General features: G+C 39.5%; 1 protein-coding gene across 2 annotated transcripts in view; it reads left to right on the top strand.

Moving 5' to 3' along the window:
* GRAMD4 (GRAM domain containing 4) overlaps window positions 1-14,881 on the top strand; it is an 82,583-nt gene that overhangs the window by 44,627 nt on the left and 23,075 nt on the right. For both annotated transcript variants that reach the window (XM_032996220.2, XM_032996218.2), the window contains exons 4-5: window positions 8,472-8,592; window positions 14,378-14,439. In XM_032996220.2, coding sequence (XP_032852111.2) covers window positions 8,472-8,592; window positions 14,378-14,439 — 183 coding nt within the window. The remainder of the gene's footprint in view (window positions 1-8,471; window positions 8,593-14,377; window positions 14,440-14,881) is intronic.

The following is a 14,881-nucleotide window of genomic DNA, read 5'->3' as shown; positions in this document are numbered from 1 at the left end:
GAAAAAAGAGAGAATGTTTAACTGCCAAACCTGTGTTAGGGTTTTTTTAAGGCAACTTGGCATGACTATTTCCAAATATGACATGTCACTTCTTCATTTTGATGTGTGCAGGTAAACCAGACTGAGCTGGAGAAAGCTTATAGTAAAAATGTGGGGTTTATATTTAACTGTTTGATTTTTTCCCACTCTACCAAAATGCCTATATAAAACGGGGTAGGGAAGAGGAAGGGATATGCACTTAATAAATGTAACTCATCTTTGATGTTTCTCTCTTCTCTCTTAGATTTTTGTGACACCAATATTCCTGTTAGAAAATCTGTTTTTGTCCTTTTTTCTGTATGAAAGACTCATGCACAGAAGCAAGAGGCCTAACCATAAGGGAGAACCATTAAATTGCCAAAGTAAGGTGTTTTCAGATGCAAAAAAAACCAAATAGTTCTTCCTTCAGCTTTCCTTCTTTGCTGACTTGGTTTTGTTTGTTTTTTCTTTCCCTTATTTGATTAACATTTGATTTTCTTACTTTTGGTCCCCATTCATACACTAGTTGGGTTAAAATAAAAATCTTTATATGTTTTTAGCATTATTTACTTCTACACCGTGTAGCTGAGCAAAGATCAGCTGAAGATAAAGTAGTTCAGGATGAGTCTTTTGAAACAATAAAGTTTTTGAGAAAGGAGGAATGAAAATTCATTGAAGATTGATTGTGTAGACAATGCTTTTTGATCTCCGTACAATAGTAGATCGGGTGGTAGTTTATTTTTTTTTCTGCTTACTTTTAATTTTACTTTTTCTGTACAGGGATTTTTTGCTCACCTAGGAGTCCTCACCACTGAATAAATAAGCTGTTAAATTATACAAAAAATATGACATAAGTTCACTTCTGTTGTGGGGAATGTCACTATGACACTAACTGTTAAAGGTTATGGAGGTGAATCAGGGCTCCTAGATGGCTCTGTTCCTTCTAAGTAGCTAATGCTTTCACTGGCACCTTCAACTGTGCTCTTAGAAAGAGGAAACTGTAATTGCAGTGTGTTGGGAATAGTTTTTGTGTAACGCTTTCTGTGATGCTGTAGCATTGGCTGCTGTTCCTCTCCTTAGCACGGCGCAGCATTCCTGGCAGAGGAGGTCCTTGTGCTGCAGGTGGGTGGTGGTTCAGAGGGTACTGCCACAAGTCCCTGTGCCAGTGGAAGAGTACCTTTTCCTGACCATCGCCAAACAGGATGCTGGGCTCTGTAACTCTTCCATTTCACTTGATGTAGCTGCTAAATGTTTGTGTGTGACACTTAGCCTCCTCAATGTTGCTTCACAAAATACCTATGGCAAGATAAAGAGAAAACAAAAATATAATTATTCTTGTCTTTGTCTCTGAGCTGTAAAGATCCACCTCTGAGTGAGATGAAGTCTGAGAGCTGCTGCCTTCAGTTTAACAGGACCTCCCCTTAATCTACTTCTTTTTTAAAACTAAATGGTTGTCGTGGCTTGAGCCTGGTTGGCAGCTAAACGCCCCGCAGCCGCTCACCCACCCTCCCCGCACTTGGGAACGGGGAGGGAATCGGAGGGGCAAAGGGACACTCGCAGGTTGAGATAAAAACAGTTTAATAACAGTAACAGAACAATACGCTGACAGCAGCGTCAACAGGTAATGTACCATACAGCTGCTCACCTCCTGCCAACTGACTGACACCCGCCTACTCCCGGCACGTGATCCCCAACACAAAGGCCCCACAGCCACACTCCAGGAGGTGAGAGCCCCTCCCGGCTCACTCCTGCCTTTATATAGTGAGCACGATGTCACGTGACATGGACTATCGGCCAATCAGGGCCCAGCCCTCCAGCTGTGCTCCCCCCGCCCCCGCACACAGGTGAGGGCACTGGGACCTGGGGAGCCCCTGGGGTCTCAGGGTGCTGCAGCTCCTCCGGCTGCCAGACCAACGGGAACTCTAGTCCAGCCCAAACCAGGACAATGGTGTAATATGGAGTTCACATAAAACATAGTTAACAAAACAAATTCTGAGGAAGTACTTGGCAAAAGAGCAATCAGTGATGCTGAAACCCATCATTATGCCTTGCCAAGTCCACCCGTGGCTTTTCTGAATTAAAGGGAATAGAAAAATAAAAATCTAGAGTAGGAACATATGTTGACTTTCGTCTGTTGGTGTAAAAGGGTTTCTGGACATAAAGTGAAAATAGTGTGGATTCTTACTTTTCCAGCAAAGAATGTGAGGACAGTGTCCTGCAAAAAACAGTATGAAGGACTCTTGCTTAAAATGTGGTCAGTTTAGTGTTGTACTGAATCCTCTTGGTAACAGTATCTGGTATTGTTAAAGTAGGAAGGAATTTCTAAAAGTGTCATCAGATAATGCCACAGTTGGGCTGCATCTCCTACCCTCTTGCCACTGTTGCTGCTATCAGCTGAGATGACCAGCTCCAGACCACTCATTGTCCAGCTCTGGAAGACCTATGAAGAACACGAAGTCTGGTATCTGTTTTGGAAGTGACCACCTAACCACACAGGACAAAGGAAGGTTTAGACAGCCAACCTGGAGTCTGGGGCTTGAGAAGGGAGGTTTTTAGGTTCTTCCTTCTTAAAATGCTCAGAGTAGTCCTCCTAAGCAGGTGAGCTTTGTGCTTCCCAAGTGAAGTGGAGAAGTCCAAGCATGAAAGAGGTCATGAACTTAAGAGGTGACTTAAAGAAGAAAGGACAGCTAATAAAGTGGAGCTGCTAGAGTGATGGCTTAGGCAAGCCCTTTTCTTTCCCAAGTATCTGGCATGCAGAGAAGTAGAATGTCTTGGAATGTCTGAGTTCAAAGGCTAATGTTGTATCTGAAGTCGTTTGGATAGATTTGTGGTAAGTCTGTCAGACTGTGATTATCAAGTCACTGGTGGAAAGGACATAAGTCCTGGGGAAGTAGAGTCAGAGATTAGAAGAACAACAGGTAACAAATAGTACACAGTTAGGCTGTATCCATTTATAGCTATGAATAGCTATAAATGTGAACTTGTCTCCAGAGGAGTATATGAATTACAATATAACTGTAAACAGGGAAAAACAGGTTAGGGATTTCTATTGTGGGTCCTTCCTCCATCACTGCTTATTGGACAATGTTCTTTGTCTTTATCACAAGTGGTGGAGCTGTTCCCTGTCTTTCACAGCACCGCCATTTGCTGCTGGTGTTTAAGTTAAAAACTAAAAGATCTTCAGTGTCCATGGTGATGAAAATAGACATGTTTTCAGACTCCTAACATCTTGTTAGTAATATCATATAGTTGGTTTAGTTGGGACAAAGTTAAAATATTAGCTTTTTGTAGGAGTTGCGAGTGTGGCAAAGGTTCAAGCTGCCTGCTCTGGAGAAAACTCCCACCATCTGGCTCCGTCAGTGTGACGGGTGAGATCCAGTTTGACGTGTGTGGTTGGGATTTAGTGCATTTAGTAGCATTTAGTAGCAATTAAACAACACACTTGAACTCTGGTAATACTCAAAGGGTGGGGAGATTTACCATAATTAACGTAGATATAGAAGGATTATTTGTGTCTTGTTAAGTACTGGTGTTTCCCCATGTAAATACAACAGGGTGCATGTACACTTTTGGCATTATTAGCTTTTAACTCTATCTCCTTAGATTTAACACTGAACTGATTTGGTGGCTAGAAACGGTGGTCTGCAGCCTCTAGTTACGGTCTGAAAGGGGATTTTTTTATTGGTCACTTTGGCTCAGAGGTCAGGGGAGATGGATTTTGCAGCATACCTGTAGGCCTACAAAGGAATGCTGTTACGTAAAACAGCTACTAGGAGACTCCCTAATCCACCTCTGATCCCTGCATCAAGCAAAACATCCGCTTTACTGCACATGCAGTATTGAATTAGAAATCCAAATTGCTGCCATACCTTCCCAACCTGGTGTATCATCCTTCTTCTCTAAATACTACTCAGATACTGTTCAGTCTCACCTGAACTAAATACTTGGGTATTTAAGAACTTTTTATCACATTTCTTACAAGCTTGTGTATTCTGGGGAGCAAACTGTAATTCTTCAGTTGCTGTAGTGGCTGATGACAGGCTAATTCAGTGAAATGCTGGGTAGCTTGTCTTTTAACAACTACATGGTGTCAAGTAAACTTTTTAAATTGTTAAGTCTTTAAATTTAAATGATCACATCCTTAGAGTTTAGGTGCAATAGTTGTGTTACGCCTAATAGAGGATAAAATGCTGTATAAAACCTGAAGTGGATACATTTTTTTTGGTAACTTGTGAGATGCATTGCTAGTGGTGGTCTTTCCTACAGGGTCAGCTCTCCTAGGGTTTACAATGCAATAATATGCAAGTTAATGTAGTTGAAACACTATTGTTGCCTGTTACTACTTTTTTCTCTCATGTTTAAAAGTGCAATTTTATCCAGTTATTGTCCTGCTTTTCTACACAAGTTGACTTTGTTAGATTTTAAAGCATTTTTGCAGGGTCACACCTGCTGTCATGACCTAAAGGGTTACCCAGCCTGCAGTTATATAGAGATCGTGACTGTAGGTTGGTAGCATTCTGTGACATACAAGGACATGGAGATTTTTTCTCTAAATTTCTCTACTTTATTATAGATTTCCACAAATATTACAAAAATCACCACTAGGAACTATACATGTGACTGATAAAGCAAATATATATGTGATTGAAAACATATATATCCATATATATGTGTGTGTGTATATATGTCTATATCTAAAAAGCTGTTATTGGCAACAATCAATAGTATGGCAGCAACCGAGTAAGTGTATATTGTTACAGGTTACTACAATCTTAGCACTAGTGAGGCAAACTTATCAATAATATAGCAACAGAGATACTTATGATAGATTAATTATATATGCACATATATGTATGTTCACAATAATACCAGTATCAAGCTTAGACAGATCTCAGAAGATGCCAGATCATCCCAGAGGGGAGGACAAGCAGATCCCAGAGTGGAACCCCACCATCTCAGAAGTGGGAGGATAAACCACATGCTTCTCAGTGAGGGTCCAAGATTTCTTAGAAAGTTTCTGCGGACAGTTCAGAAATAAGGAGGTTAGGATACCAACACTTCAGCAGCTAATAGATGCTGTTAATTTCTGTTTTTTCACCCAGAATAGCCAATAGATGTTGATGTTTTCTGTTCTATCAGGCTAATTTTTATTTTTCCAGACTGTTTTCCTGTTCTTGCAGATAGAACAGCCAGTGGCAGTTACTAATTCTTACTTTCTCAGGATGTTTTCCACTTTTTCTAGACTATTTTTCACCTTTTCAGATGATAAGTTGCTGTTACAGTTCTTGTTTTCATGCTAATCAATGGTATTTCAGGATGTCTTTGGTTTCTAGGTATCCAGCTGTGTACTTCAAAGAGACCAGCTGTACTTCTCAAGGATGCTACTGCTTCCCAAGCCTAGTTCCCAGTCTGGCTGGCATTTTCTCTGTCAGTATTTCAGCAGACATTTTCTTCTCTTAGTAATTTTCCCCTTCTGACCAGGACACCTTTACGACTTCTCACATCACCTGTATGTCCAGTTAAGACATGCACTGAGCCTCTTGTAATATTTTAATGTTTCTTGCCCAGCAGGAGATAGGGAGCTGTGATTGATATGCCTGGGAGGGAAATTATGGAGGGTGATTAATCTTGGAGCTGAAGCGTGACCTTTTGTGCTTTACCCTTTTGCGTGTGTGTGGAGGGGGGAGGATGTTCGAATTTTGACTGTCTGAAGATGAAATCCAAGGAGCACTCTGTTCTCATCGTTAAGGAGAATACTCATCTGTAAAACTTAGTAGATAGATACAGTGGTGAAATGTTCTTACAGGCTATTCTCAAGGGTCCGTGACCTCTGCTCTTTGTAGACAACTTCACTCATTCAACAGGAGAAACCTTCAGGGCTAGAGAAATGTCTACTAAGTTCAGTTCAGCTTGGCCAAATTGTACATTATTGCAGGGGAGAGAGTGAGGAAGTACATTTTTTTTTTCTTCTTTCTTTTTTTTTTTTTTTTTTTTTTTTTGCTTTTCCTCTCCCCCCATCACCCAGTTTCTGTTGCTTAGCAAACTTTAAAGCATTTAACTAACCAAACATGGAAGTTTTACAATGCCAGATCACACTGCTGCCAAAGGAGCAACAAATACTGCTTTAAAGAGTTGGAGGGGCCAAAGCAGTCATAGTGGGGTGGATTTGAATTAGTCATGTACGTGAAAGTTAGGAAATGCACTGAAATGTGAAGCTGTGGCAATCCTTAATGATAAGATACTTTATTTTTTGTTTTGACTTGTAGCTCTACCTTGTTCATTGTGTACCCTTTAACTCTGCCTCTTTGCATAGAGAGATTCTTCATCTCTGGCACTGCTTGTCCTCCAAGTGGTCAAGTTTCTGGGGGTTTTGTTTTGTTTTTAATAGAACAAGATGTAGCTCAATCAGAACAACTGGATTTAAGGAAGCTGGAAGATCTGAGTAGACTTTCAAGGGCATTGAGGTTAATTTACACTACTTGTGGTTTTCTTATGTATACACAATGCATAGTCACTTCCTCTTTAAAAAAAACCCAACAGTGCTTAATGAAGAATTTTTTCCCTTTAATGGTCTTGAAAAGATGACATCCCTATTGAGCTTTGGAACTTTTTGTGATATCTTCATGATATTGCACAAGATCCAGTGCATTTGAGCTGCAACAGATGTTTCCCCTCATCTGTGTTCATGCTCTTGTTCTGGAACAAGGCGAGCCCTTGAAAGTAGCGTAAGCTAATTATAAACGTAGTTTTCTTGTTGGATTTAAAATTCCTTGTAGACACATAATTAGGAACAGCTCCATGTATAGGTATGCCTTTATGTCCATATCTTTCCTTTTATTTACAGGAGAGACAAATACCTGCTGCAACAGTGAAAGTTCCCTACCCTACCCTTGGAAATAAATTTCAGTTTTAGTTGTGGGAAGATAACTTGGTTTCTGTACTCCAACTCTTCTCTCCAGTGTCACTAACAAAGTGTCAGAGGGGAGATGACAGCACTCTTTTCTGTTTGGTGGAGTTCAACCTGTAGCCTCACAGTGGAAGTTGTCATGTTGTCCTCTCGATTCATTTATCTTTTTCCCATCTCTCCTAATTCTGTGCTCTAAACCTCTTAGTGCTTTAGGAATACAGATAATCTGCCACCACCTCACACAGCAGATAAAACGATCGGAGATACTGCACAAGGGCCTCCTGCAGAGAAGGGAACGTTTATCAGTTCCTCTGAATATTTGCACTAGGGCTCCAGACCTTCTCAAAACACGTAATGATTGGAGTCAAGCTCAGGTATCAAAATTATCTGATTTACAAGGGACTATGTAAAAAGAAACAGAAGAGGTTGATGAAGGGTAGAACATAATATACGAGTCTTGTAAAGCAACGTAAAGCCTGAATCCCTGTGTCTGTGTTGATAGTGGAATTAGCAAGTATTTTCTGTTCTGGTTTGCTCTGAGCTTGAAATACACCTGCTGTTCTGCTATTTATTGTTGACATTGAGCTTAAAAACCAGCCCAGAGACCAAAATGTAGAGTAATTTTTTTGTTTAAAAAGAAAAAAAAAAATCCAAATCTTCTCTTTGTCATGTTTCTTGTATACCCATCTGGGAAAAGCGATTAGTGATAGTGACCCCGTTGTAGCTCTAGAGTAAAATAAGGTCATGAACAAGGATACTGACAGTGGCAAAAAAGCAAGGCTAATTAGCCATAAAAAAAGCCTTATGTGTACTTGATACTCATTTCTCATGAAAAAAGTTATGAGAGTGTGTATATGTGTTTGTATAAGTAAATATGTGTGTGTATATATATTTATATATAGATTATTACATGTAAGTTAGTAAGGTACACTGTAGCCTTGGAAAATGGTAAAAATCTGAACTTAGTTCCTCATCTCATAACCCCTCTTAAAACTGTAAGATACTCAGGTCCATAACGGGGCCATCTGACTTACATAAAAATACAGGGGTGCCAGAAAGTGATGGATAGCGTATTGTGTGGCATCATTTAACTTTATGTGAGTATATGGGTGTTTTTTCCTACCCATACACATAGGGGAAGAAAACATATACTTATTTTTTTCTTTGTTATGCTCACTGGATTTGTCAATAGACAGCCTTTCCTACTGATTATTTCTTTGGGGAATGAAGAGTACATCACACTTTATTTAGGTAAAGGTAGTTTGTACTGAGGGCTTATTTTTAATACATCGCATCTCAAAAAGAAAACTTTCAAGTTGTTTTTCTCCTTGCTTTAACAACTGTAACTAAACATTCTGTACATGTTACAGCCGTGTGATTTTTGTGAAGTCTTTCTAGTCCTTGATGGCTTGTTTTTTCTGGTGAATATAATTTGGCATAGCACAGATAAAAAAAAATAACACTTAATCTGTCATAATTAGGTTTTAGTTTTCTTACAGAAATACTTGAGAGTAACTAAATCTTTTTTTTCTCCCTTAATTAACAGAGGAGGAGCTCAGGAAGCTGAGAGAAGAAACGAATGCTGAAACGTTAAGGCAGGAGCTAGAACGGGAACGGCAGAGGAGATTAGAACTAGAACAAAAAGTCAATGAAGTACTTAAAGCAAGGTAAGAGGAATATCTAAAGCAAGGTAAGAGAAATATCTTGACTACAATGCTGAAAGCCACTTGTGGTCTCTGACTGTCTCTGAGGAATTCTGGTGAAAGCATTCACTTTCAGCCTAGGGTCTCTTAAAATAAATTAGTAGCTCACAGAGAGAGAAGCTGTCTATGTTTTCCTGTAAAAGCACATCTTGTACACCTGAATTACTTGACTATACGTGCTGCATTAGCTATGGAGGTGTCCTGATGCTTGTCTAGGTGGGATATTTTTCATTTTACCTTCTCCGTTACCCTCCCTTTGGGTTCTCACCTACTTGGAGCCATCTTCCTCTGCAGAAAGGTACCCATCATCCTGTCCTATTTCAGTGCAATGAGAGTGGTTTAGGGTCTGATATGGCTCACTGCAGCTTGTGAGTATGTGTGTTTTACAGAGAAAAGAGTTTGAAGGTCTTTATTTATCAATATTAGTATCAACATCTATGCCTTGGATTGTGGACAACAGCAAATCTCTAATAGGTGTGCCATTGCTAAATGAAGGTAGGATGACTTGTCCACCTCAGTGCTGTATTTCCATTTAGATATCCTAAGGATTACACTAGCCCTCTTATCTAGGGTATTGCAGTTGGGGATTACATTCAGCCAGTTATCCCATTTACTCGAGTCTTTTTCTAACCAGTGTTACTAATAGTCCAACCTTTTTGGGACAGGCAGGTATTTGTAAGATGACAACAAAATAAGACTTCGAAAAATTTCCAATTTCTACTCAGGAGAAAAATCCAGTTGCCTATGATTTTTCCTTAAGTTGCGCTCCATTGTGTGAAATTCTTCACTGCTTTTTATCTTTTTGCACTTCACTTTAGGCATTTTGAAATACTTTTATTAGGACTACAGGTGAAGTGTTGGCTGACACAGTCAAATACATAATAGGCAAATTTACACCTGATGGGAACTTAGTTTTATTAAGCAAAGTAACAGCAGAAAGTCACCTCTGCTATGTCAACAAAACCAGATTCACTCTGCTTCTCAGTTAAGTAATTTTTCATACCGTCTTTAAACAGATATGCATATAAACATGTCTGCATGTATTCTTTTTGCTTACAGAAGTGAACTACTAGTAAAAAACAAGCCATGCTGTGGTATAAGAAGGAAGAAATTATTTTAATATTTGCAGTATTCAGAAATATTTGTGAAGTCAATCAATACATGTAGCTCTATAAATACATGCTGCAAAGTGTTCAGCAAGGAGAAAACAATGAGCTAATAATCTAGGTTTATTTATTTTTTTAAGTGAAGAACATGGGCTTCTTTCATTGAGTTGTGCACAGGGAGGAGTGGAAGAGGAGGATTTTTAGTGGTTTTATTTGTCATGGTGTTCATTTTTGAGATGTTTGAGTATTCAGAGACATGGTGGCCTGAGCTGAAGTTTTCCATAGATACATTTTGGGACATCTCAGCATTTGGTACGACAGCTGAAGATTATGACATTTTGCTAGTGGAACAATGCATAAATAATTTGGAATAGTCTGTGTGAGCAATGCTTGTTTATTGTAAATTGTGGGCTGTTGCTGCCTTATTTTACAAATTGCGAGCCAGCTCCGTCACACAGAAAAAAAAAATAACAAAAAAAAAGTTTTGCAACAACACCTACCAGCAAGCTGTGACTCGTGCAAACCTTTTTATTAGTATCATTGTGAACTATTTTTAAGAGAGGCAAATAGACAATGCTTCTGCATAAGCCAGTATTCTTTCTGTGCCACTTATCTTGGCTAACTCTTCCTGGCCTCTTGTTAAATGATGTCATCTTCCACACGTGATGTTTTGAGCATGGCTGACTTTGGTGAGATGTTGTCTCAGCTTGAGATTGCTCTGGAGGTTGGAAACATTCCCTCCTGGAAGGATACCCATCAGGGTGGGACTCTGCACAGGTAGCAAGAACCTGAGACCTGGGTCAAAAGCTTCTCGCCTGGCTGCTGTGCTGCACTAGGCTTGCTGGTATATGTATGTGATTGCCAACATACCCAGTTGGCTGCACTTCGTGCATGTCTTTATTTTTTTAACTTAGTAGATTTGGTGACAGGCTGCTTGTAAAGTAGCTGCTGTCAAGAGATTCTTTTTAATTTTTTTTCTGCCCATGAACTTTTAGATCTTGTACAACTTTGGGTTGATGGAATTTCTTCGGAAACCTTTTCTTTTGTTTCAGAAACTACATATTAGGATGCTAGCTATATCAAATGTGGGTGAGAAGGGCAAAGGCTTCTGAAGTGTTTGTTATATTTTAATGGGAAGGAAATACAAAAGATATGAAAATAATTTAGGTCAGTTTTGTGGTAGCTCCTCAGGTTAAGGAGTCATGCATACCAGAATGATATGTCTTTAAACTAGGCTGTGAAAATACCTTGCTTATGCTTATTTTTGCATTTCTGAGGTTGGAAGGTGCTTTTGATGGAAGTGCACACACATTCATGTTGCTTTGAGCAGTAAGAAGGATGTAACAGCCTTGTCTGGCTTCCACAACAGCTGTCAAAAGAATGATGATGGGTTGCTTGTGAACTTGGGCTTAGCCTATAGGAAAATTGCTTTTAATTTGTCTCAGAACGTCCTGGCAGCAATTGGACCTGTTGTGTGCAGTCAGTCTGGTCTTCACGCAGTTGTTGGGGAGAGTCTGTTGATTCACATATGCCCCAACTCACAACGGTATTAAAGCCCTAATATGCACAAACCAAAAATGTTTATTTAAAGTAAATGGCCCTAAGCATCAAGGCTCCCTTAACTTGAGTTATACTTGCAGCTACAAAACTAATGTTTTGGTGCTATTCTGTGGGGTGGCATTGAGTGGATGCTGCATCAGTATGTGCTGGTCATTTTTGAATGGTACATGTATAGTGGTTATGAACAGCTCTAAAATTCATGCTTCCCTGACTTTAGTACATTAAAAAAAGAAGAGGGGAACAAAAGAAAATAAAAAGGGCACATTTGTCTTCTCCATTGGCTGTGGTTGCTCTTATCTGTTTTAATCAGCCTGTGCTTTTAAATGGGTGTGATCTCTAGTTGCATAAACACATCCCAGCCTCAGGTTGAAGATCTGTTGGTGTAACCAATTACACCCTTTTTCCTGTGTGGAAGGCATGGTCCCAGAGGAATTCATGAAGCTTGTTTTCTTTGGTGCAGGCTGCGCTTAGGAAGCCTGCATAGGAACACAGCCTTTTACATTGTTCTATGGACCATTTATGTTTTCCAGCCTTTTAACTGATCTCTGTCATGAAGACGACTTCAGAAACTGTAGGAAAGATAATTCCTCCCCTCTGTCAGTGGTCTTGATGTACTGGCTGGTTCAACATGACCTGGTTTGGGGACTGAGCTTCCCAATGGGTGTGCAAGCCTAAACAATGAATTTTGAGCTTCCTGGCCCAAATCTGTCTGAAGTAGCTAATTATAACCTGATTCACAGGTGCAATAATGAGCTGTCATTAACCTGATGATTCGTAAAGGTCAGGTTCTTCATAGGGAAGGAGTAACAGACAGATGGCAAGTAAGACACTGCCAGAAAAAATGAAACAAAAAAGCAACAAGGGCCAAAAACCATCATGTGCTCCTGGTGGAGCCCACTGAGGCTGCTATCCAGAATTGCTTCTTGATTAGATTGTCTTGATATTTCTTTTTTTTTTTTTTTTTTTTTCCCTGAAGAAACATGAAAGTAATGACACTGTGCTGCTTCTGAAAATAGATTCCAGCATGTCAAAGGAAGACCCAGTCTGAAGGCTCTGATGGCTGGTGGTAGTAGGATCCCATCTTGGCTCTGTCACTGGAGCCATTCAGGTGTGACACCCCCCCAGTGCCTTCACACAAGTGGCACAGGTTGAGTAACTGGCTCCTTGCTACTGTGAACCTGTTTGTGAATGACTACCCCCTCTCTACCTAAATGTGTCTTCAGCTTCAGTGAAACCTGGTGGCAGTGACAGACTGCAGATGAAAATGCCCACCTATATGGTGTAACCATCTGATGTGCTGATAGAGGAAAACAAGACACTGCTGTATAATAATTTGTACAAATTTGATCATGTTAATTGCTGTCTGTCTTTAGAGAAACAGAGCTGGAAATGGAGGAGTTGCAAGAGAGTGGGGGAAAGAGCAAGTGGGGAGGGAGATTTTAGGCAAGGAACCCGTGGTTTCTATAGAAACTGGGGAAAAACCTCACAGAAACCAAAGTTAAAAGTTTAGCTAGAAAAAAAGAAACTGGTGGAATTTCAGGTGGCTTTTGAAAAGAAGAGTTGCTGCAAATACAGAAGCCATGTGGAAAAGTCCTGAAGAGGTGTGAAAACAAGTGACTTTTAAAGCAGAAACTGTTGAATTCAGCTTTTCCACACTGATAGATGTCCAGTTATAATTTATAAATCAGTAAATTATTTCTAAATGTTCCTTTTAGAAATGAACAAGGATGTGGAAAGTTCATTAAATATGGGGAATGCTTAGGAAGGAAAGGAGGTAATTAGTTCTGTAGTTTCTCCATCATATTCATTGATGCTGATGTGGAGACAGCACACATTAGTAATTGCCTTTTCCATGTGCAGACAGTACAGCGAGATCTTTCTTTAATGTTCTTTCTAGAGGAACAGCAGGAGACAGAACTGTATATCTGTCTATATTGCTGCAGTCTGCCCAGTACAGTAGGATCCCTCTTTTCTTTCTCCATTTGCTGACCAGTGACCCACTTGGTTCCTTTCCTGAGGAGCAAATGATGAAGGGAACATTTGAAAGCACCTATATTGTCTGATAAATGAGTAATAATGAGATAGCACAACTGAAATGTTTTTGTTTCAAACAGTAATCTTTTCAATCATTCAACTCCTTGTCAAGTAAAGATTGCTGTCGCTGGTGTTACGCTGTCAAAGCTGCTGCTTTGTTAGAGAAATCTTTCTGTAGGATATCTCCATGGGCGGCTGAACACTTTTGGACTGAAGCCTGAAGTATTCTCAAGACAGGTTGGCAGTTGGAGACTGGATAGTGCAAATGTAATTTGAAGCTTTGCACATGTGCAGAATGGCAAAACCATTTGTGTTCTCCAAAATCTGATCACTTTTAATGGATGAGAATATTATTCTTGACTTGTTTTTGAAAGATGAGACCAATGATGCCTGCTACTTGTGTATTTTTAGAACATTTTTGTCTCAGTTTTTCAGACCATTATTTAAGTTTTGCAAGTTTTTAAAAAGATATTTTTAAAATTGGTTGGTATCTGTGTGTTTCAAGAGCTTACCAACATAACATTTTAAATAATTCTTGACACCTGTTCCTCTCATTGTGAAGATGAGTGGTGTTTGACTGTAGTAATGATGGCAGAATTCTAGGTTCATACACTAAACTGTGGTTTTATTCTAGTATTGTGGTTATCAACTTGCAGTATTGAATCCTTTTTCATTCATTACTGTGGGAGTAGTCAGAGCTCTGAAGGGTTTTTCTGGTAGGCATTGCATTGAATATAAAACACAGAGGCGTAAGTAATGCAAGAAATTCAATGCTAAATTATTTAGTAGGTGTAAGATGAAATTGAGGTGTTGGTGACAGGAAATGGCTTAACCACACCTCTTCTTCCAGTGGGTGGTATTTCCCTGGATCCGAAGTGCAACTTGCAATGAATATTTCTAATCCTGCGAAAGGGCATGAGTTTGTTTTTCTCTTGTCATCTTGCATTATCTCAGCTATGGAAACTGTGGAGGTTCTGTTACTTCCTTTACCTAAGAGGGAAAAAAGTCTCCATCTGTAGCATTTCACACTGTTTCTGTTTTCTTTGTAGGACAGAAGAGGTGCCTGCAGTTCAGCAACCTGCAAAGCCACAGACGCAAGCCAATGGAACAGGTAATCTTGGTCAGATCTCTACTAGCAGCTTTATTCAGTTGGATTTTTTCACCCCTTTCTTTTGATCCTTAGAAGATTAAACCTTGTTGAAAAACTTCCTGGATCCCTAAGCAGGCTTCTGAAGAAGCTGAATATGAATGACGATTTGAGCAGCTTCTTACCTCTCTGTACATGATTCTGCGTTTACTTTTTGTAGTTGACTTTGCACACCTGAGCAAGGAATTTATTGTGTATTGTAAAGCTTTTAGGAATGTAATGAAACCTGTTGTCTGACTTTGTCATTCTTGCACGCTTTGCTGATGCTTGACTTACCAGAAAACAGATGTAAGACATGGAAAAGATACTCTATTTTGTTCTCAACTGCAAAAGCTCTTTTATGCCATTCTTCCTTTTTCTAAAAGAAAAGACATTCTGGAGAAGGAATAAGATAAAGACATACTCA

The sequence above is a fragment of the Tyto alba genome, unplaced genomic scaffold (genome assembly GCF_018691265.1).
Source record: "Tyto alba isolate M040663 unplaced genomic scaffold, T.alba_DEE_v4.0 Super-Scaffold_2, whole genome shotgun sequence".
Classification (NCBI taxonomy): domain Eukaryota; kingdom Metazoa; phylum Chordata; class Aves; order Strigiformes; family Tytonidae; genus Tyto; species Tyto alba.
The sequence above is the reverse complement of the archived record's forward strand: the minus strand, read 5'-3'. Positions and strand labels throughout refer to the sequence as shown.